Below are 24,124 nucleotides of genomic sequence, written 5' to 3'. Positions count from 1 at the left end.
GGATATGTTAACTAATGGAAATGTTAGTAGATGTGGTGGGGTCCCTCTCACAATGTGTATGAGTATCGAATCATCAGGCTGTATGCTTTAAATATATTACAGTTTGCATTCGTTGCTATACTTCAGCAAAGCTGGGAAAACAATGCAAAATTTGAGCCCCCTTCCAGATCTGTTAATCAGAATGTCTGGAGGTGGGGTGGGCCTGGGAATCTACATATCCAGACGGGATCCCCAGGAGATCCTAATACATGGTGACAGTGAGAACATTTGGATGGTGTGATATTAGACCAGGGGCTCTGCAACCCCAAAGACCTCCACCTGGGAGAACCTGACAGCTTCTGGAGGAGGTGACATCTGGAAGTTAAATACATCTAGGCAAGCAATAAGAAAATAAGGTCCATTCTCCTGGTGAGTGGATTTAAAATAGGAAGGGAGGGAGGGAGGGAGAGAAGGAAGGAAGGAAGGAAGGAAGGAAGGAAGGAAGGAAGGAAGGAAGGAAGGCAGGCCAGAGTCAGATGGACCTGGATTTGAATTATGACTTTACCATTTACTAAAACTCGAGACATGGGCAAGATACTTCACTTCTCTGAGCCTCTTTCCTCTCATCTTTAAATTGCCGATGATAATAGTTTGTGGAGAGGTAAGAGCTGATGTATGCAAAGTTCGCACAGCAGAATTTCACACGTCATAGGTACTCAATAAATGGCAGCTGCCATCATCATCATCATTATTATTATTATCATTTTCTAATAATGTATGAGCTATTTTGTGCACCAAGAGGAACAGAAGATAGTTAGGCTGTGACCTGAGCCGGCTGGGATGGCTCCAGAAGAGGTGAGGTCTCCGCGGGGCCACATCCCAGCACGTGCAAGGGAGGTGGGAGTGTATGACACGTGGCGGGGACAGCCAGCAGGGGGCGTGAGTGGGCAAGTGCTGGGGATGGGGGGGTGGGAGCAGAGCCGGGGACCAGAGCGGGAGTGCACGTACGAGGCTGGAAGGAATCTGGCCGAGCTCAGCTGAGGCCAGGTTGGAGAGAGCGTGTGTCTGAGCCTGCGAGGGCTGTTGTAACAAATACCACGGAGCGTGGGACCTGAACAATGGACACTCAGTTTCTCACAGTTCTGGAGACTGAAGTCCGAGATCGAGGTGTTGGCAGGGTTGATTTCTTCCCAGTCTTCTCTTTTTGGCTTGTGTGGCCATCTCCTCCCTGCGTCTTCACATGGTTTCCCTCTGGGTGTGTATCTGTGTCCTCATCTCTTCTTGCAAGAACACCAGTCGTGTCGGATGAGGTCCCACCCTGAGGACGTCCTTTTAACTTACTTCCCTGTGTAAAGACGCCATCTCCAAACACAGTCATATTCTGAGGAACTGGGGGTTAGAATGTCAACACAGGATTTGGGGGGCACACAATCCAGCCTCTAACAGCTGGAATGCCAGATAAGGTGTGTGAACTTCTTTGGTCACAGCTGCTCATTAATTTATGACCCAGGAACCAGTCTGAATGCAGTCCAATGGGGTCGCATTGCTCTGCACTTTGGTAGAAAGGAGACTCTGTGGTGTGGCAGGGAGTCTGGATTCAAATCCTGACCCACCATGAATGAGCCCATTTCCTCCTCCTGTGCCTCAGTTTCCTCATCCGTAAACTAAGGGGCCAGATAAGGTGGGTGGTTTACTGAGCACTCGCTCTGTGCCAGGCTGTGCTCACAACAACCTGGGAGAAAGGTGGGGTCAGTGCCACCACTTAAAATCACAGTGGAAAGAACTGACTTGCTCAAGGTCATACCAACAGGTGGGAGGATCAGGATTTGAATGGTCTCTGAGGCTCCATCTGGCTTGACCTCTCTTCCTAGTCTAGGGTGGCCGGACAGGCCGACTGGGAAACCACCGCCATATTACCAGTAGAGGGGCCAGGGTGAAGGCAGAGGGCTGGTCTCCCCTGCCTCACCCCCGGGGCTTTTGGGGGCTCCAAATCCAGGCTGTCCTCAAACCTTGGTGGCCTTTCATGGTCCCAGCACGTTCTCTTCTCTCATATATGGTTCCCGTCCTGGAGTCCTTGAAAGGCTCCATCCCCTCCATTTCTGCTCAGATGGGCAGTCCTGCTCTGCCACTTTAATGAGAGGGGCCCTGGTTCTAGAGCGCACGGGGCTAGAGCTCTGACCCAGAGGCCCGGCAACAGGGAGGTCCCGAGAAATGTTTTTGAGCCCTTTGGTGCTTAGAAAATCGACCCAAGGGGGCCTTCGGTCAGGACAGTGAAAACATGTTTAGAAATGGACATGTACACACACACACACGTGCATACGAACACACAGGCACACATTTACATGTCTTTCCCCTTGTCCCTTCCGACTTGCAAAGCACACCTAATGGCAAACTCTCGTCTCCTCCGCCCAGGGACACGCTCATTGTAACCTGCACCAACAGTGCCACGAGCATCTTTGCCGGCTTCGTCATCTTCTCGGTTATTGGCTTCATGGCCAATGAACGCAAGGTCAACATTGAGAACGTGGCAGACCAAGGTACGGTCACCTCCTGAGCTCCTGACCTGTGCTATCTTGGGAAGCTGGTCTTCTGGAATAGGCGGGATGGTGGGACAACCCAGGGTCCCTTTGTGGGGAGACTCCGACAAGCTTGCATAGGAAGCTCAGGTGGGGTTAGAGCTGGCCAGTGCTCAACCAGAGGGATTGCTCTAGAAGTCCCATTCCTGCTTCCCTCTCCTCTCCTTTGTCTTCCCTTTCTTCTCTTAAGTCAGCTCCACCCCGAATAAGTAAGCTCTATACCTATTGCACCTGTGAGGGACAGATTCTTTAGGATCCTTTAGAGCTGGTGTGGGCACAGCCCGCTACAGGATGCATTCCTTGCAGAGAGCTCTGGACCCACCCAGTTCTAATGCTGACCAGGAACACTGACTCCAGAGCAGCCTTTTCCTGACAAGTGTTTTCTGTTGGTTAGGTCAAACGTGCTCTCAGGGCCTTCTGCTTAGTTAGCAAAGCAGACCTGCAATTTTTTTCCCCGCAGTGGGTGGAAAGGTTGGATGATGGCGGTGGGAGGGAAGTACCGTAAAGGTTACTTTCCATCCAGGTGATCCCCGTGTTAATGGCTGACATCTATATGGTACTTTCGAGTTTACAGAGAGCTTTCATTTTTTATCTCACTTCGTCTGTATTTCTAGCACAGCATTTTGTAGGCGGTGTTTAATATTTTTGTTTAACTCTTTCTTATTTCCACCCAGCCTTACTCCACGAAGGGTTGGGTGTTTACTATGTTTCTGGGCTGAACGGATTTCACTGTGGCTGTCGCCTGTTATTATGATCATGCTCTAATCAGGTGTTTATGGGATGCCTCGGTACCGGGACCGGGCCAGGGACGTGTGGGGATGTGACAGTCCACCGTGTGTCCCTGTGAGCAGCTTCTCTGGGCCTTTACCTTCGTTCGAGGAGCTCACTGCAGTTCTCAGAAAATGGCTCGGATGCCAGCCCAGGAGGGAGCGAAGTCCTAGGAATGTGACCTTCTTGGTGGGCTGCCGGCTTTCCGCTGGCTCCCCAGGGATAATTAATTATGGCTTCAGGATTTGAAGCTGCTGCTGGTGCGCAGCGGGCCTCAAAGAGTTAAGAACTGGCGTATGGCAGGGGGGTAATTACCTCTCCCTGGAAAGAGTGTTAAAGCCCCAGGGATGTTTGGTTCTGCAGCACTGCATTAAATTGGAGTTTGGGAGTGAATGCCCTTCCCTGGTTGAGAATGCTCAACTCCCTGGGGAGCAGGGGTGAGGGGAGCGGAGGGGAGAGAAGGCCTTGTCTTCAGGGGTGCCTGTGCCACCCCAGCTGTCCTCATTTCCTCCCAGCAGAGTCGCTGGGACAGGGAGGTCCTGCCCCACTTTCCAGCAGATCTGAGGTGTTTGTGATTTTTGTGACATTACGGCCGAGCTCACTGTGAGCCAGTGGCCGTGTTGGCGGGGTTATGAGTCCTGAGATGTGGGGCCACTTTAGTTCACTCTCCTGAGCTCCTTCCTGCCCCAGGAAGGGGAGTTGGGGGCACATGTCTCTAAAACCCAAATAGGATTTCGTTTTTCCTATACAAAGAAAGACTAAGACAATTGCCTGGGTGCCTTTCTGAAACGTCCCCTTTCCGGATTTTATTCACTTCCTCTAATTTAAATGGGGAGGAGAACACTTCCTACAGGTTCTGACCCCTTGTTAGGTTAGCGTGTGGCAGTTTCTCATCATCACCAGCACAGGGACGGGGGGCCTCGTTCTCCTCAGGGGAATGGGCGCTGGCTCATGAGGCCTCCTGTCAGGCCCCGTGAGGCAGGTATCCCTGTTCATCTGAGTTTACACACATTCTTAGACGTGATTTGCAGGACGTCTGGTTTTCTCAGGGACGATGGAGGCTCTGCAGAATCTGGGACGGGGATTTGGGGCAGGCCTGCGGTCCATGCCAGCCCCGTTCCCTCCCGGCTGGGCAACACGGGCACGCGGACAGTCGGTACATGTTTGCTGACCCAATGTCACTAACTGTGTTTTGGTCTTTAGTCCAAAACAGGTTCTCTTTAATGACCTAACACTATTCTATCTTGTTTGCCACCCCCTTCTGAGGGAGGCATTTTTGTCAACGTCATTTCTACAAATCTCAGCTGGTTTTGGGGGGACGAGGATAGGATTGGTGATGACACCAGGCTGTCCTGTACTTCTGCAATGAGCACAGGAAAGGGGGCTTGTTCTTCTCAGTCATCTACTCCAGGAAAGCACCTTTCTGGGAAGTCAAACTTTTTTTTTTTTTTTAAGATTTTATTTATTTATTTGCCAGAGAGAGAGAGTGAGAGAGAGCACGGGCAGGGGGAACGGCAAGCAGAGGGAGAAGCAGGCTCTCTGCTGAGCAGGGAGCCCGATGCGGGACTCAATCCCAAGACTCTAGGATCATGACCTGAGCTGAAGGCAGACACTTAATCGACTGAGCCACCCAGATGCCCCTGGGAAGTCAACTTTTAGGGTCACTTGCCAGCCACCTTGCTTACTGTCTGTGGAGCTGAGACTCACCATCCGAATCCAACCAGAAGCTCTACGGGCAGCAAAAATGCTCATCCACCCTCAGAAAGCCTGGGTTAGACCACAGGAGATGAACACAAATGTGCACATTGGATTTAGAGTTCCCAGGTCTAGGTTGCTAGCAGTTCAGAGACACTGCTGATCAAAATGAACGCTCTCGAACAGGGACTGGCCATCCATCCAATGTCTGTCTATCACCTGGATGCCAGTTCTTCCTTCCAAAAGCATAGGGGTCCGGCCGTGTATTCTCGGAGAACTCTCCCATGTGTAATAGGCTCCACAGCAGAGAGGCTCCCCCAGTGTGCTGGGATTGTGATGTCCTGCGTTGACAAGAGACCTGGTTGTGTCTTGAGTGGTTGTCTAGGAGAAAGGACGACAGAAACCTCCTGTCCTAGTTGCTGGCATGCAGAATCTCTTTGATCCCCTCTCATGGGAAGAGTAGGAATGATTTCTCTTTTCTGAGTTCTCACCAGGTCCGGGCATTGTTCGGAGCCCTTTATTTGTATCAATACATTTACTTCTCACAGAATTAAATGTATTGATGTTTATCCAGAGAGAACAAGTCCCATGGCTAGAAGAGGCAGAGCTGGTTTTGCAGTCCACAGGGGAATGGAGCCTGCCTTCCAGCCACTGGGCTATACTTATACTGCTTCCCAGTGGGAGAGGAGAGGAACGGGACTCAGCCTCTATGGGACATAGGGGAAACCTCTGCTGGGAATCAGCCAATCCATTTTTCCAGTAAAAACAAAACAAAACTAAACTAAACTAAACTAACTGTATGAAGTAATATAAAAATGTCTTTTAAAAATCCGCTCCCCAGCGGTCTTAGATAAACTGAGTTTGCTGAAAACAGTGCCTTGCCCTGGGTACTTTAGGGAGGCAGATGTAATTGAAATAGGCCGGATGTTTTGAAATCATTTCCTGCCCCCTGAAAAAGCAGTAAAGCCCAAAGGGCCAAATCCTGTTAAAGCAATCAGCGAGGTCCTCCAGTAGTGGCCATTTCAAGACCTTCTTGTCCGCTTTATGGGCCCAGCTGTCACCAGAGCATTGAGCTGGATCCCTCGGTGTTCTGCATTTGAGACCTGTTTTGCACTGTAGTTTAATACAGACTTTAATGGTTCACATAGGGAGCCTTCAGAGGCTGGCTGTACCGTCTGTTCAATAAATGCATAAAGCGGGGCTATCTTAGGCATTCAAGGCTTTATATTTTAAATACCCCAAGGCCCTCGGCAGCATTAAGAACTAACAACCTGATAAATTCCAGTTTAAAAAAGTGCTGTTATGCTTGAGTTATAAAAACTCCAGGTGCTGCAATATCTGGTTTCCAGGCGTGTCCTGGTTGCGGCTTAGCCCAGCATTTGCTTGTCACTGCCCATTATCATTTAGTTTTCTATTTACAAGGAAATGTGTAACTCCTGGGTCCTTAGCCATCATGGGTCACAGTAGTCTTCCCAATGAGGCTGTGAGGCAGGTCGGAATGGCTGGCACGCTTTGTGAGGGCAGAGAAAAGGCAGCTCAGACATCCCCTGCCGAGACTACATGCGGTATTTGTGGAAAACCCTGAATCAGAACCGCTGATGTCCAAGTTCATTGTCCACTCACAATAAAAGTGAATATTCTGTGAGTGCTCATGACGTGTCTCCGTGCTCTGCCTGTGCTCTCTCATTTGTTCCTCATAACCACCCTGTGGGGGACTATTACTATTCCCATTTTACAGATGGGCAAAATCGAGGCTTATAGAAATGAAATAACTTGTCTAGGGTTGCATAACCAGTAAGTCATGGAATCTGAATTTGGACCTGGATCTGTCTGACCGTTAGAGCCCAAACTCTCTTCACCTTTATGCTGTGTTTTGCAGCCCCCTCTTCCTAACTGATTATCCATGGATTGATGTAGCCCCATCTTTACCAAGCCTTTGTAGGGAAAGATAATAAAAGCGGCAGATGGATTCATGATATATGCAAAAGGCTTCTCCTGAAGGAGCGAATAGGGAGGAAATGATGTCATTTCGGTCATGGTCTAACCTATAAAGCTGGGTTTCTCAACCTCAGCACTCTTGACCTTTGGGTTGGGTAATTCTTTGTCATGAGGACTGTCCTGTGCATTGCATCCCTGGCCTCTGCCCACTAGATGTCAGTAATCTTCCCCCCCCCCCCCCCGCACCCCAGTAGTGAGAGTCAAAAATGTCTCTGTGTATTGCCCAATGTCCCCGGGGGTGGGGGGGTGGGGGCTAAACTCACTGTTGGATGAGAATTACTGTTCTACAGGGTAATTCTTATATGCTCCCCCAACTCATCAACACAGAGATGGGGTTTTTTGTGGTATATGCGTGGAACACAGTCTGATTTAGGACTCAGTCTGCTTTGGCACTATTTTTAGCCTCCTTTCTGAGTTCCCCGAGGTGTGGACCTGTTGCCCCTGGTCCTTCCCTTCAAGGAACTTGAGGTTTAATTGGGAAAATGGAAGGAGATGAGGGAAAATAACAACCAGTGGAAGCAGCATATAATATGTCTGTGGAGAGGCCCCTGTGGGCTTCCAGGAAGAGGGGGCCTGGAGCTGGGCCTGTTCGCAATCATCTGTCTTGTTCTTTTCAGGGCCAGGCATTGCATTTGTGGTTTACCCAGAAGCCTTAACGAGGCTGCCCCTTTCTCCGTTCTGGGCCATCATCTTTTTCCTGATGCTCCTCACTCTTGGACTTGACACTATGGTGAGCCCTTTCCCTTCCCCCTTGGACGCCTGCCTGAGGCTCTTCCTGACGACCCCCTCTCCTGAGCCCTGCATCCAGCCTGTGGCAGGGGTGGGCTTGGTGGTCCCCGCATGTTTCCCCGGGCGATATAGGATGGTGAGGTCCCTGTCCAGGGCTCAGGATAGCTCTGTGTTTGTGGGTGACTCACGGATGGTGCAAAGGAACCATCCTCCCTCCCTCCCTCCTTTCTGCATGCCTGTGCCCTTCCTGCTTTGGTGTCATTTTGCCCATGCAAATTCTGTGGGGCTGGGTGAGGGAGAATAATATGAAGTCGATTTTAGGGAGATTGCCGTGGGGCTGAGCCTGCCACAAATCTTACTGACAGGCGCTCCGAGTTTAGTGGTTGGGTGCAAAGAGGGTTTTTCCTCAAGCAGAAGACCAAATTTGAGGTAAGCTGGAGGAAAGGAATTTACATCGCATGAATACAAAGTAAAGCTTCAAATATCGTGATGGATGAGTGTGAGTGCCATCTCTGGGAGCTGGAAAGGCAGTTTCTCAAGTTCACATCATGTTGGATCCCCCTTGGGGGGATTGGACTTGGGGGCTGGACTCCAACAAAGCCCTTTAGACCCATCAGGGGAATGCTGTCCTAAGAACTGAACCTAATACACATACTGCTTTCCCTGGTGGGAAACACAAGGGACTCTGGGAAGCTTTTGGGTTGGGTGGTTTGTCTGAGCTGCTCCTTTCCTGGCCCCATTCCAGTTTGCCACCATTGAGACCATTGTGACCTCCATCTCAGATGAGTTCCCCAAGTACCTGCGCACGCACAAGCCGGTCTTCACCCTGGGCTGTTGTATTTGTTTCTTCATCATGGGCTTTCCGATGATCACTCAGGTAAGCAGCCTGCTGGCCATCGGCTTGGGGACAGGGCACGCGGGGGGCCTGGTGGCTGATCTGTCCTTTTACCCTCAGCTCTCAGACTCGTAACAGTAGCCAATCAGTGCCACGTCTGTGCAGACAGCACCGGGTCATTAGGGATTCTGCCTGCAGATGGAAACATGTCACCTTGGCTGCTACTGGTACTTGTAGCATCTTCATAATTGAGATGTAGGTTTCTTGAGCCAACAAGGCAGGTGTGTCCTACTTTGGGAAAATAGAATACATGAAAATCCAAATTTACTGACCAGAGAAGTTCCCAGGTGGTTACTCGTATACATGGGAGCGATGGGATTCCTTCTAGTCCTGAGTGTCTTGGTAAATTGAGTGTTAGCTCACTCAGCATATATATTGCTTTTGCTCTCTCTGTGACCCTGAGCAAGTGAACACCTTTGGGCCTTAGTTTCTTCATCTGTGAAATGATGAATTGGAATAAGAGGGTCTCTAAGCCTCATCTATTGTAGAGAGACGTAAACAGTGAGCTAAAGATGCAGGGGGATGTGTGAGGAATGCCCAATGACACCTAAAGGTCATATGAAGGTCAGTCAAATGCAGATTTATGGGTAGAAATGATATCTATTGCTTAAGGCAAAAATGAAGCCATCTGCCTGTTTTCACTTATACATCTTCAGATGTTGACCTTTGCCTTTTACGAGTGAGATGTTAGATCACTTTTCTGTGCTTGTTCTGTTGATTGGCTGAGTCTCTTGAGGGTGTGCTTTGCTCACATGGCAAGGCCTCTGGCCCACATTCTGGACCCTTGTGGAGGGGAGGGGAGATCTTTGACACCTTGCTTGTACCTGACTCTCCCCGGCATGGAAGGATTGGCTGTTCCCAGCGGGAAGAGCCTACATCCAGGCCCACTGATGTCATTCCTCTTTCCCACCAGGGCGGAATTTACATGTTTCAGCTTGTGGACACATATGCCGCATCCTATGCCCTCGTCATCATTGCCATTTTTGAGCTCGTGGGGATCTCCTATGTGTACGGTAAGGGGACCGCCGCGCCGGCTGCCGGGGAGAGCTGAGTGGCATAAGGCGAGTAGGTTTCCCAGATTTACTAAGATAATGAAAGGGTAATTAGGCAGCGATTTAGGAGACATAAGAGAGCTGTACCTTTATTTCCAAGCTTGCCTCTGGACCGTGATCTGAATTTATCTGAGAAGCAAAAGGTGGCTGACGGTGAGTCCCAGACTGTTTCAGAAACTCCTAGGACTGGGCCTTTGGGTATGGTCTGGCATGTGAACAGTTAAGATCTGGGGACGGGGCCAGATGAGGGAGGAGGAAGGCTGCTTCGCAGGTGTGAAATTATTTCCTGGTCTTGCTAGTGGCAGTCCCCGCCTGTGTAGCTTGAGCGAGGAGTAGCTTCGAGGCTGGTCCCCAGATACTGTCATGAGAAAAGATACCACCAGGCTCACAGATTCTTAGGAAACTTTATTAACCTCATGGAAGTCTGTGATGCAAGAGCACCATCCCAGCTTCTCCCGGGATAAACTTACAGTTTAGTCTGTCCTATTATCACCATAGCAAACTGCATCCCATAGTCAGTGGGGCAGTTATCAAGAACAGTAGGAAGGGGCGCCTGGGTGGCTCAGTTGGTTAGGCGACTGCCTTCGGCTCAGGTCATGATCCTGGAGTCCCGGATCGAGTCCTGCATCGGGCTCCCTGCTCGGCAGGGAGTCTGCATCTCCCTCTGACCCTCCCCCCTCTCATGCTCTCTCTCTCTCATTCTCTGTCTCAAATAAATGAATAAAATCTTAAAAAAAAAAAAAAAAAAAAGAACAGTAGGAAGGTAAGTCAGCAGGTGCCATCTTTTCGTGTGGAGGTGCTTGTGCTTGGTGGGGTCTCACTGGGTGATCTCCTGGACCCCGTGTGCACACTGCCAGTCACACAAGCATGCCCTACTGAGTTCAAGGCGCTAACGACTTCTTTGTGCCTGGAAGTCTCAGAACCATCCCCAGACTAAGGCCTTCCTAAGATAGTTAGGGTCTCCATAGCAAACCCCAGGAAGCTGAAAAATGCCAGGTTAGACAATCTATTTGCATTGTAAAACCAAAAAGAGATCGCAGCACGCTCTAAGCTAAGAAGAAATGCAGGATATCCCTTGGAATATAGGGTACTCATAAAGGACAAATGCACAGAAGAAGAGGGGCTCAGCCAGAGGGCTCTATGGAGCTCCCCCTTTTGAGCTGGGGGGCCCAGCAAAGCCCACTGGACTGCCAGGTCTCCTTGGTGGGAACATCTTGCTTTTAATCTAAAGTTTCTTTTGGAAACGTAGCCCCTCATGGGGTCACCTGATGGTCCGTTGGTAAAGTCAGGACGGCATTTCATTTGCAGCCCTGGCCCAAGTGCAGCTAGCTGTCCTGGCGCCTGTGCTTGCTCTCTGTGTCCTCGCTGCTCATTGCCACCAGGAGGCAGACCCGCACACCTGCACAATTCTGTTCTTTAAAACAGGGCTACCCAGTGTGGGTTACAAGCTACCCAGTGTGGGTTACAAGCTACCCAGTGTGGGTTACAAGCTACCCAGTGTGGGTTACAAGCTACCCAGTGTGGGTTACAAGCTACCCAGTGTGGGTTACAAGCTACCCAGTGTGGGTTACAAGCATCATTAAAATAGAAACCTTTCAAATTTTTTGTTTTTAGAAGTGAAGTTGCACCCCCCCCCCAGCCCCCTTATAAATCTGGTAGTAGATTTCTTGGTTCTGAAGGACAAAATAAATCCCAAGTGCTTTAGTCCCTGGGCTGAGCTAATTCTCCTGGGACCGCCCAGGAAGCTGCCTGGACTCCCAGAGAGCTGGTGTCTGGCCTGCCTCCAGAACCAGGCCGACTCTGTGCTGAGCTCAGGATGAGCGCAGGAGGTGGGTGTGAACCTCTGATTTGGACCTGGGTAGAATTTTTAGAAGTGAATCTTAGAAGACATATTTGAAATAGACTAATATAATTGCTGGAGAGGAAAGGAAAAGCCTGCACTTGCATATAATTTATACTCCAGAGGGTGGTGCATTCTTTCCTGAGAGGATGAGGCCTACACTGATGCAAGGTTAGTGTTAGGCCATTGAACACTGACTGGCTTGTGAAGAATGAGATGTTACCGTCTACCTCTCCTTGAGGGTGCAGGGTCCCCCAGCAGCATTTGCTAGGGCTCAGTAAGCATTAGGAATGACAGACTTCAGTCCATTAATAACACACACAGGTGAATGTGTGTGAGTAAATGAACAGGTATTTATTAGGTGCTTACGGTATGCCCTGTGCACTCCTAGGGAAGTGGGGAGGTACCTTCAGGCACCTTGCCAGCCAGCTGCTAGGAAGAGCAAAGCCACGGCATGCTTAACATTGAGAGGGTGTCAGGACTCCACTGCGCATCCCTGGTTAGCAGTGTTTAGCTGCCCAGAGATAAAGGTGGGCCAGAGCAGCTGGAAAACCTCAAGAAGGTAGCATCTCAGAGGTAAAAGGATATACAAGAAAATAAAGACTGAGACTTAGGGAGTGTTGAGTTTATTGCTAACCAAGGTGAGGAAAATCTGAGCCAGCACACAGGGTTTTGACTCTGAGGGATGGGGCCTCCATGTTAACTATAAATGAATAATGTGTGAAGTACACACGGGACCAGAGACCTAATTTGTGGGACCTAGTGCAAAGTGAAAATGCGGAGCCCCTCGTGGAAAATGTACTAAGAATTTCAAGATGGCAGCAAAAGACCACTCCTCCGGGGGCCACACCCTTCTGGGCGCAGGGTTCGGTAGGAGTGCACAGTTCCCGCGCCCGGAGGGCGGCCGTGGCCAGGCGGGAGGGAGAGCACCCCCCTGAAGCCCACATTCAGACCAAGGGCAAGGGTGTGGTTTATAGAGAAAGAAGCCGCGAAGCTGCACGGGTGAACGTGATTGGCTGGTTGAAGCAGGTTTTTGATTTCTCAGTTCAGGATTGGTTGGTTGTGAAGAGCTTGTTGTGGGCCAATTTCTGAGCCCCAGGTCTGTTTGTTGCGTCTACAATAGTAGCCATGAGCTTACCATTTTTTTTTTCCTGCTGTTTTTCTACTAATTCGGTGATGAGCAATTGCTCAGATCCCTTTTGGAGCCTATCTTACCCTCCAGGCTCAAGGTTGGGCAGCAGGCAAGTCGCCATGCACACGTCCCAGGCTCCATGAGCAATTCTTTTATCGAGAGTTGGGCCTTGAAGGTAAGAGGGATTTGGGTCAGTGGAAAGGACAGAACAGGCAGAGGAAACCACATAGACAAAGGCCTCAGAGGAAGGTAGCCAGCGACTCAGGAAGGGCCTCAGGTGGGGACTTGGGTGAGTCAGGCCGCGGGAGGGCTGTGGCTGGACAGGAGCTGGAGCCGGTAGGGGCTGGAAGGGCTGGAGAGGCCGGCTCGGGAATGAGCGGGAGGCAGGAGGATGCCTGGTGGCTCGCAGCTGGTGCCCCCGGGCTGTATGTACAGGGACAGCCCACAGGTCGGCAGAACGGGCAGAGCAGTCAGGGAACCTGGAGCCAGTTGGAGGCAGAGGCCAGCTGTCTGAAGCCCTCACGCGAGGCCCTGAGAGGGAGATGACTTTCCCGACACTGAACTGGCCATGGGACCCCAGCGTCCCCCCTCAGTCCCAGCACCGCCTCTCGGCAGCACACCCTGCCTCTTGCTGGAACTGAGTACCCATCGTCCACCCCTACCTCCAGCTCTGGGTCTGGCTCCTTGGCCCGTCTGGGGAAGCCTGAGCACCTTTACTGCCTTCTCCCTGCTCCTATAAGAGGCCATCTGTATGTCGTCCGCGGGTCTGACCCTGAGCCCCATCAAATCATTTTCCCGGTCAAGCTGCATGCTGTCATCTCTTGGGGATGGTCTACTGGAGCGGAATAAAACAGGATTGAAAATGTTAACAGAAACTTCTAGAATCTTTGTTGTTTAAACAACTGAGGCCTGCCCTCAGTGTCTTGTGTGCATTTTTTGGGGCCTCAGCTTTGACTTCTATTCCTTTGAGTCTTTTTCCTCACTTATGCTCAGAGTAGTGTCCAGAGACCACTCGTTTGAAGGCCTTTGATAACACTAAAGAACAAGCACAAATCACACATCCAAAGATAGATCAGCGGCTCAAGGCATGCAGTTCTTGCCTGTGAATACAAAGAAGCAACTTGGACCCTGTTTGTGTCACAGATTGATCTCTCCATTCCCCCCCTGGTAAACCAGCAAAAGCTCAGAAAGAAAATACCTTTCCTAAGGTCACACAGGGAATGAGAGACAGAGCAGGGCTTCAGCTTTTCGATCCTAACTTCCTGCCCAGCATCCTTTCCACTGCACCACATTTGTGGTTGACCCTGATTGGGGTTTCTTTAAGGTAGAACTGGAAGCTGAGCTGCCTCCTGAGAAATTTTAGAGTACGATGATTTTGGAGTGGATTTTAGAGCAGCTGCTTTTGGTGAACATCCCACACTGTTCCCGGTGATGCTCTACAGCTGACCTCAGGCTTGGCTGTCCCCCGTCATGGCTGTAGTCAGCCGCCTGGTGACTCACGGTCATGGGCGGCAGCTGACGGGCTGGGTCTGGGCTTGGCACGGAGCAGAAGAAAATGGCAGGAACTACGGGCCACAGAAGGTCTCAGGATCCATTATTTTGGTGACGGGGGCTAGAGTGGACTTTTGAGGGTAAACTTTAATATTGCTGTCTAACACTGTATATAAAGGAAGGAACACATAACTGAGTGTACCGTTGAATGAATTTTTACCTCCAGATAACCAGCATCCAGATCAAGATATAGAATATTATCGGGGCCGTTCTTTTTTTTTTTAAAGGGACTGAGATGAACTCTTTGTTCCCTGAAGGAATACCAGTCTCTGCTTTCTACCCCGGCAAGAGATTGCTTTTTCATGTCCCATTATTCTTCCTGACTGCCATGCAGCCGAGAGCAGGTATTGAGGGAGCCAGGCTGGAGGAAAAGTCTGGGCTGAGGCGGGGACAGCGGCATGCCGGCCAAGGGAAGGCAGCTGGTACAGGTGACGCCCAGGGAGGGGATGGCAAAGGGTAGAGTTGGCAAGTAAGGACAGGGAGGGGAGCCCCCAGACATGGAATCCCCCTGCTCCTCATGGGGCTAAGGGCAGAGGACCCAGAAACCCCAGGGGGCTGGGAGAGCTCAGGGACAGGAGGAGCAAGTGACCAACGTCTCAAGCAAGAAGGTCTCAGGATGTGCAGGGGATTATTCTCGTAGGAAGAGGAATAGTGGAGTGGGTGCTTTCCTTGAGGAGTGTCTCTGCCCCCTTTGACCTGTAGCGTACCCATTTCTCACATAGATGACCTGAGGATGAAGGAGTAGGGAGATTTAAGCCAAGGCGGCTGGGTCCCTGGTCAGAACTGCTGACTGTGACGGAGTTTGAACCCAGGGACCTTTCCTGTCCCGTCAGCATGGTAACCCCACCGTTGGGAGAAAGCCATGCTTCTGATGAGCTCAGGAAACAATGCGAGAAGCGATCCCATTCCCAAACCTTCCTCAGTGGCTCCTTCTTCCAAGGAGTGGCTTAAAGATCTTGGTAAACCGAGAGTGTGTGGGGATGGTGGTTATGCATGGCCATGAGAGTGACTGTCTCCTCTGCTTGATACTTTAGTTGATCAGTGACCAAGACAGCAATGCTTTGAGTCCCAGCAAAGTGGGCAATGGCCACTTGGAGTTTACCTCGGTTTTTGCCCATTGTTATCACCTCACACAGAGTGAAGACACATCGGCTCACGGAAGAGTATCCTTGGGAGGGTGGGGACCGAAACCGACGTGCAGTGACTCTCAGTCCGAATCCCCAGGCTTTCATAATACGCTGTGCTTATTGACCGCAAACGTAATTGGTGTTGCCAGAGTGGTTGCTAAGCGCGCAAGGCTGTCTCTGAAAACACCGATGAATATGCCGGGCTGTGGCAGTGCTGAGATGCCCGGGCCAGGCTGCAGCCGAGCTTTTTAGATGTCACCACGGATGACATTCTTGAACCTCAGTGCAGAGAGTATTTATTTAAATGTTCAGTTTGCCCTAATCTTCTGGCAGTGAATCATTTGTCTGATGGTTTCTTGCATAATAGGGGTCATGTTGACACCAGGCTGGGGCCATCTGTCACCAATGGCACTTGAGTGAGGGGCTCCAGAGCCTGTCCTGCACCCTCCCTCCCTCCCCCCCCTCCCCCTCCACCACTGCACCTCATGCTCCGTCTCCACTTGTCTATTTGCAGGCTTGCAAAGATTCTGTGAAGATATAGAGATGATGATTGGATTCCAGCCAAACATCTTCTGGAAAGTCTGCTGGGCGTTTGTAACTCCAACCATTTTAACTGTAAGGATTGCATGCTTTGTCCTGTACATAGGACCTAGCGTGTGGACGTGGTGCTTTATGTTTGAACAAAGTATATTATTCTTGTATTTCAGAAGAGGAAGCTGGGGTTTGGAGAGGTATAGCGACTCACCTAAAGGGGCTTAGCTGTGACTCAGCCACAGTCTGGAGCACTCTGATGGAACATTCCCTGATATATCAGTCTGCCTCATGTCCTGAGAGCAGATAACAATCACATTTCCCACGTGCCAGCCACAGTCCCAGCTCTGTTCAGAGAGCGTTACATGTATCACCTCCTCTTTCCCTCATGACAGCCTGTGGGGTTGGTGTTCCAATCATCTCCATTTTACAGATGAGGAAACTGACACCCAGAGGTTATGTGCCTTGCCTAGCCCTGCACACCTAGTCACTAGCAATCACAGCCTGAGTTCGAACCCAGGCAGCTTGCTCTTAACCACTACTCCATTCAGCTGCTCTACAACTAATATAGCATACATGAGACTTTTATTGTTCACTTTTATTGTTTTCGAGAACTATCTTATCATCCTCAAGTGTGATGATGACATTTTGAGATCATCTGACATTCATCTTCTTAAAGATCAGAGCCCTTCATGTATCAGTAAATCTGCATAGGGACTTACATGCACATCCATCACCTCCTTTATTGTGCTGTAGGCTGCAGGCTTTGCCTTGATCCACCCTCCAAGCACAGTAATTGACGGAGACCCTTTCCTCCTCCTCCCTGGCTTGTGATGGGTGTCATCTTGGCAAGGCTGCAGGAGGCTGGCTGTAGTTCTCATTGGAGCCAGCAGGTGGCACTAGAAACCAGATTAAAACCATTGTTTTACCCCACAACGCCAGGTTCTCTAAAGGAAAACGAGACAGGATGGAAGTAAAATTGTAAGGAAAATATATATTTCCTTTTTTTTTTTTAACTGTCAGAGGGTGAGTTTTAATCAAAACACCTCAACTGCTTTCTGAAAAGACATAAGTTTAGACAGAAAAACCATTGAGGTTTATCTCCCTCTGCACTGACATGGACATCATACTGAGGCCCACATCAGCGCTCACATTTTAGAGGCTGTAATTTGTCTGAAAAGTCCCACGACATTTGGGGCATGAGGGATGAAAAGAATTAAAATAGATTTTTCAGCTTCTTGAATTCAGGACTGAAATGTATATGAAGAGCTCGGATTTACCCAATTGGTGGAGGGAAAACAAAACAAAACAAAACAAAACAAAAAATGGGAGACTTTCCTGCCTGGGGCATTCTGTCTCTGCTGAGCTTTACCCCAGTTACTATCACATCTGATTTACTCTTGGGTGAGATCAAGGCCTGCCCTTCCTTCCTGTCTTGAAAGAGATTAAGGTTCAGAGAATTTTATTATATTTTGCAGAAACAGATGACATAATAATAACAACCAGCACTACTATTTAGAGGCAGTTCTATTTAGAGGCAGGCACTTTATGAGCATTGTCCCTAAAGTCTCTGGCCACTCTGGTTGGTGACTCTTCCCCCCATTTTACAGTTGTGTGCCCTGAGGCCCGCAGAGGCTAAGGAGCTTGACCAAGGCCACAAAGCTTGTGGGTGGCAGAGCTAAGGCTTGAATCCAGAGCTGTCTAGGCCTCAGTAAATTTCTTAAAACTCAGTGCTTTCTTCTCCAAGCGGAGTTTGGCCAGTTTTTGGATTAAAAGAATTCTAATTGCTGTGAGCCGAAGGTCAGGGAAAAGAAATTCTAGGGAACTTCTGTGTTTTTTGAGAAAGTTTCTCAACTCTGCTGTACTTTACTTGATATCCATTATGAAGCTCATAGCAGAAACCTGTGGAGATCCCAGAAAATATCCTGAACCAGATTCCCCTTCTGTGTTTGGGAGCTAGGAACAAGTAGAAGTGGTCAATTCCATTGTCACTGTCAACTGATGTACCTCTCTCCAGGACCTTCCTTGGCTGCCAGCAAGAAGTCAGGGTGAGCCTGACCCAGCGGTTGAATTAGCATCACTCATGGCCAGGCCCTTCTGAGGGCAGGGTTTTATCAAAGCTCATTTGGCAGAGGGAAATGTATGGCAAGAACACATTTGCTCAGATAAGCTTGATGTGATATTTGTGCAACTGGAAATGGGTACCAAAGGACCAAGCCTAACACTTGTCTTTGGCCATTTGCCCTTCTATAAAATGGATATTTGTAGTGTGCCAGAATGAGCTAAGATTACGGGTTTAAATTACTTCAAAACCTCTGAAATAAAATTGATCATTTTTATATGTGCCTTCTTGGATTTACAGAGCTATAAATATTCTCCATGCAATTATTGTATACATAGTCAGATCACGTTACTGAATTATGCACACACATAAGCAGATGTATTGCTATTTATATAGTAAATGAAATGGAGCAACTTACCATAATTACATTAGGCCCTACTTCCAATAGACTGGTTAATAAAGCTTATAACTCTAGGGGCAAATGTTTAAAAAGGGGCCTAGAGTAAGGCATCTCTTTCCATAGGAGCAGCGTTTTCAACAGTTGTCTTCAGGCTCACGTTGCTTTGAATCAATACATTGAATTATTGTTGCATTGAGATAATCACTGGCCCCAGCAGCCTGGGCTTTGCAGCAGTAATGTAGATAGGCCTTACATGTGTATAGTGCTTCCCGCTTTCCTAAAACACTTCCATACATCATCTTTCCTGACATAATTCCCTCCAGTCATTTTTGGGCAGTTATTTTACTGCCTAAGATAGAACGAGAGGTGTGTGTGTGGGGGAATGCAGGACACAGGTCATCATTATTAGGTACATTATTCTGGGCTGATGCTGCCATAGGCAGGATGAACACAGGCAAGGACACCGTTTTCTCAGGGCGATGCTGCTCCCCAGAGGTTTGGCAAGAGCAGTTAGAAGCCCTGTTCTGTCTCTTCTGGTGCCTCTCCTTCCAGCACGCGTGTTCCCTCGCTCCTTTCCAGCTACATGCACCGTGTCTTCTGAGGGTTCTCCGAGCCCTTGCGGTGAGAGTGTGCAGTGATAGGAGATGATGGGTGGAGAATAAATCATGACCTTTCTTAGAATTGAGGGGGGGACTTTTGAGTAAATAGCTGTTCCTAGAAAACCCCTGTGTTGTGTACGCGATGTGAAATATATCCATTTAAAGCAGAGAAGTCTGAGACATGAAGATCCCCCAGCTAGTTAGCAGCAGGGCCGACACTGGGCTGGTCGCCACACTCTTGGCTCACCGTTTGGTGACAAGGCCTGTTCACCTTGAGTCGGTTGTGAGAGGGATGGCGCCCCTCCTGTGTCCCGTGGTTTATTACGGGACTCAGCTTCTGGCTCAGTCACCACTTCGCAGAGCGCTCAGATGTCACCCTGCTGGCTTCAGAGACAGTACCTGGGTGCAGGCCATGCCCCGTTCTAGGAGAAGGCAAAGTCGATTCTACTCATTAAGAAAGTTAAGATACATAAACGTAAAGGATTTCTTTCTTATAACAAAAGCTTGATTATCCGTTATGGGAAGTACAGACGGCCCCTTCAAAGCCCCCAGCGCCACCCATCAGTCACCTCGATGTGTATCCTTTAAACTGTTTCCTCAGCCTGGGCGCGCGTGTTTGCACACCCACACGCCTTGCTCAGTTCCAGGGGATGGCAAGTGCAGCGTCAGCCCTGTGTCATCTTCATCTCTCTGAAATTCAGTTTCTTCATTTGGAAAATGGATCGTGAATAATACCTCTCTTTCAGGGTTGGTATGGGTGTAAAATGAGGTCAGAGATAGGAAAGCACCAAACTCATGGCAGGGGCTCAATACAGAACTGTTAGGAATGAATACTTCACATCACCAGCCTAACACGTGCGTTTCTCTTTTCTTCTTAGTTTATCCTTTGCTTCAGCTTTTACCAGTGGGAGCCCATGACCTATGGCTCTTACCGCTACCCTAACTGGTCCATGGTGCTTGGATGGCTAATGCTCGCCTGTTCCGTTATCTGGATCCCAATTATGTTTGTGATAAAAATGCATCTGGCTCCTGGCAGATTTATTGAGGTAATTCCATCAGCTCCTTTCTCCTGCCATCCCCTCCCCAGGGAGAAGCTCTGAGAGCTCCGTGCATGAAAAAACAACAGATTCGGTGAACTTCTCAAGGGAGACTTGGTGATTAAGGGATCACAGTTGCCACAGTTTCTATTAAACCCATTTTTATTATGTATTATTCCTCTAATGGAGAGGCTCAGCCAATCCGCAGGCCAAGCTGTTATTATGCTATTTCTCAGTGCGCCGGCGACAGCTCTGGGGAACAAGCCATTGGAGTCTCCCCCCGCCCCCTTACCCACAGTTTAAACCCAGTGTTTGCTTTTTAACTACATGTCAGATTCTCCCTTTCCTGATCTTCCTCTCTGTCCAAGTCTTCCTGCAAACATCTATTACCATTAAATTTTAAATCACTGCCCTTCCCTGTTATACTGGTATTAGGGATGGCTGAGGGGCCCAAGCTGATGAACACGTCACCGTCCCCACACAATGTAACCAAAGGTCCGGGGCGTGGCTGGTATGAGGTGAGACTTGTCTTTGTTAATCCCTTGCTGGACCCTTTCCTCGTTTCTAAAGCAAAAGAATCTCCACCCTGTCTCCAGGGTAGATGGGAAGGGACTGCCCCTTGTTGAGCCACAGTGAAGTGTGGTCAGGCTCTTGTGATTTATGAGAAGTCACTTGCTCAGATGTGCTAGGAATAGATCAGCACTGTGTCTGTCTTGAAAATCCAGAGGGCGGGCCTTTTGAACCAGACCAGTGTTGCTCAGGGTTGGCCCAGGGAACAGCAGCATCAGCACCCCCTGGGATCTTGTGGGGAAATGCAAATGGTCAGGCTCCAGCTTGGCTCCACTGAACCAGAGTGGGGGAAATGGGACCCAGGTGTCTGTAGTTAAACCAGCCCTCCAGGTGATTCTGAGGCACACGCAAGTGTCAGAGGCGTTAGAATAGACCAAGGCCAAGAAACACCTGCCAATAGAGGGTAGGGAAGAACAGCTGTGCAGGCTTTGCTCTTGGTCAGTCAGCCAGAGGAAAGGAAGAGAGCATCCCACGGAGGCTCTGGAGGGAGAAGCAAATGAGAATAAGGTGAGTGAGTAAATGCGTAACACAAATGCCCACGTGGTGGGGAGGTGGCTTTTTATCTTCAATGGACTAAAGATGGAGACAGAGTTGACAAAGGGAATGTAGGCATCTCCTTGCTGAAGTGGGATTCCAGTTTTCATCCTCAGGAAATTGTCTGCTATCCCCTCCAGGTAAATTGCTGTGGGCCCTTTTACCCCCAGAGATTTCTCCCTTTTGCCCCAGATGAACCTCCCACTAACTGGCCCAGAAATCTCGTTCCCTCTGAACAAAAGCTAATGTAGCTTCTGCTACTTTCGTCTCAGGCCGAAATTCCCTAAACTGATGAGTTGGCTCTATAAATTTATTATGGTTGATTTGGGACACAAAGGTTGCAAACCGATGATTAAGGGGAGATTAAACTAACAGCTATAAGAAGCAGCTTCACTTTAATAGGTAATAAACATGTAATTGTTCCCCCCTTATGTAGTCAGAAATATGTTTTCTTTCTTATTTCTAGAAAATGTTCCCATCAAATTATGTTTTCTGTAAAAAGTTCAGTTGAAGGATTAGAGACGTTCCCATTATTTCTAGCTCGCCTGCAAGAACCCACACTGCTGAACCAAGTCAGAAGCATCTATTTTTGTCAACAGATAATTAAAATCTTTGCTCACTCTTGGCAATGTGTCTTTGGGGTTGCAGTGTCCTTCCCCGGCCATTTATATACTTTGGGGAAATATGCTAAACAAAACCCAATTATTTTGGTGTAACAATCCACTGTTGAGACTACAGAACAAAAGTAATTGAGCGCATGTCCTTTTCAGACTATGTTTGGCAGTGGAGAGAGAAGCTTGCGGATTCTCTTCATTTGGAGGGAAAAAAATGTATAATTAAAATCTGGGCCCTTTGTCCTCAATTAATCTTGTGCAAAGCAAACCCCAAGCAATTGTAATATTGCTTGCAGGGTGATGTAAATAATTTCAAGTGAACCAAACTCAGTTTCCTCTTTAACGTCCTTGGCCTAATGAATTGATAAGGCTGATCTTCTCAACTGCTTCTCCTGGTGGGGGACCTCTTGGCTTAAGGAGGGATTCTGGAAAAAGCGGTGGCCAGCAGTGCGGGGATAGATGGGTGGTACGTAGGGGAGGAAGGGGCATTACTTCTGTGACCCTGTGTATCTTTGGCTTCTTTGCAGAGGCTCAAGTTGGTGTGCTCGCCACAGCCGGACTGGGGCCCATTCTTAGCTCAGCACCGTGGAGAGCGTTACAAGAACATGATTGACCCCTTGGGAACCTCTTCCCTGGGACTCAAACTGCCAGTGAAGGATTTGGAACTGGGCACCCAGTGCTAGTCTAATGGCATGGGATGGCTCAGACTTGATCCAGTTGTTCCTCTCTGCCTCCCCTCATGTTTACCCCAGCTTTCTTCCCATTTTCTTCTCTCTCCCCACATCTTGGTTCATGTCCATGCATGAGAGTGGTTATGCAGAAAAGTAAGACATGGCATCGCATGCTGTAGTGAAGAGCTAGACAGGCCGCTTGAGGCACTCTTTGCCCGTGTCCATGGTGTCAGTTTCCAGAAGGGTTGGTCTCCTGAGCACATGCGTTACCTGGCAGGAGTGGATCAGCCAGGTGAGCGCTTTCCACTGAAGTCACAAGTAGGTATATGAGACTTGGTCAGTACGGAGGTATCCACTGTGTGTTGTTGGTGGGGGTGCCATCGAGACATATATAGGATGGCAGACTCGCAAGACTCGTATTTGGACTCAGTAGTGTTCCTGAGCAATGTAGTGATTTCATTCAGATGCAGAAAGTTGAGGAGAGTATATCTGGAGCATCAGCAGTGGTTGCAAAGTGTTTCAGAATGAGACAAGTCAGTGGATTTGGACACCACTGAGGTGGTTAAGTTCACATTTCCATTTATAATTGGGGATCTGTTTTCCTTCATTTGGGCCAATCATTTCAAGTGTGCCAAGAACTGATACTTCAGTCTCTGCACACTGTGAATCTCAGTGAAGAGTTCTCGTCCTTCACTTGTCTTTTTTTTTTAAGTAACCATATGAGTGAGTTCTCTTGGTCATTTCCTCCACCTGTGCACAAGAAGCCATCATGTAATTTGTGCCTACATATGGTCAGAGTAGAGGTCCATTCTACTTTCTATATGACATTTAGCGCCATGGTTCAGTGTCATGATTCCATCTTTCTTCTCTTCCAAATGTCCTTGTGAGCTGTAGATACCTTGTCTCTTAACCTCTGGGAAAACAAGACTCACCCTGGTTCTGTCCATGTATTTTACATATATAAGACACAACCTCTTACAAGACAGATACCTTCTCGATTTTTACTCTTTTTCATTCACAGTAAATGCCAGCTGTGGTCATAGAGAAATCAAAGAAATGCAGAGTTTAATAGAAAGCAACCATGATATTCACTGTGCTGGTAGTACATTTTAGGTCACTGTATTTACAGGAATTTCTGATAAATACAGCTTAGGTAAGTAGCAAGTGAGCCAATTAAGACTATAGCTTTTAAGACTACATTTAGCCTATTCAATTTTAAGGGTTCCCAATTCACAATACTCATAACTGTGCTCTAATGAGAGTGAATCATATGTCTGCAGAGATTGGTGAAGCCGTGACCTTTATTACCTTCTTGTATCCTGAACATGCATATATGAAATTTTTAAGATGTGCTATGTGTTCATGTAGTGTGTACGCGTAGTGGTGTTTTCTATCCTTATAAATATCTTATGAATCACTGTAGAGATGGTGAGTTTAGAATAGTGTAGTCTGGATTTTTTTCCTTACCGTAATAATGTCTAAACCTAAAATTGTTTCCTTTAGGGGAGACCATTTCAATCACTTTCTCATTTGTTTGTCTTCATATTACAGGGTCTCAGGCAAAGTTTTCAGTTTAAATCTTATATATTGATGTGACATTTTCATCCTGTTCCACAGCAGTGAAACCTAACAGAAGACCTTAGTGTAACGTGTTTTTCTTTTCTTTCTTTTTTTTTAAATGACTTCATTTATTGAAAAAATGTCTCAACTCATTTTACTGAGCTCTTTTTTTTTTCTAGGGCAAATATCATTGTCATTTGCCAA

At 48.5% G+C, this 24,124-nt stretch overlaps 1 protein-coding gene across 1 annotated transcript in view; it reads left to right on the top strand.

Annotated features, from left to right (window-relative positions):
• SLC6A5 (solute carrier family 6 member 5) overlaps positions 1–22,659 on the top strand; it is a 50,154-nt gene extending 27,495 nt beyond the window's left edge. Inside the window, exons 9-15 of the mRNA XM_036077583.2 lie at positions 2,392–2,516; positions 7,634–7,746; positions 8,491–8,622; positions 9,554–9,653; positions 15,857–15,957; positions 19,813–19,980; positions 22,217–22,659. Coding sequence (XP_035933476.2) covers positions 2,392–2,516; positions 7,634–7,746; positions 8,491–8,622; positions 9,554–9,653; positions 15,857–15,957; positions 19,813–19,980; positions 22,217–22,372 — 895 coding nt within the window. The 3' untranslated portion in view covers positions 22,373–22,659. The remainder of the gene's footprint in view (positions 1–2,391; positions 2,517–7,633; positions 7,747–8,490; positions 8,623–9,553; positions 9,654–15,856; positions 15,958–19,812; positions 19,981–22,216) is intronic.
• The last annotated feature ends 1,465 nt before the right edge of the window (positions 22,660–24,124 follow it).

Source organism: Halichoerus grypus, chromosome 11 (genome assembly GCF_964656455.1).
Source record: "Halichoerus grypus chromosome 11, mHalGry1.hap1.1, whole genome shotgun sequence".
NCBI classification, from domain to species: Eukaryota; Metazoa; Chordata; class Mammalia; order Carnivora; family Phocidae; genus Halichoerus; species Halichoerus grypus.
This window is presented reverse-complemented; position numbering and strand designations above follow the sequence as displayed.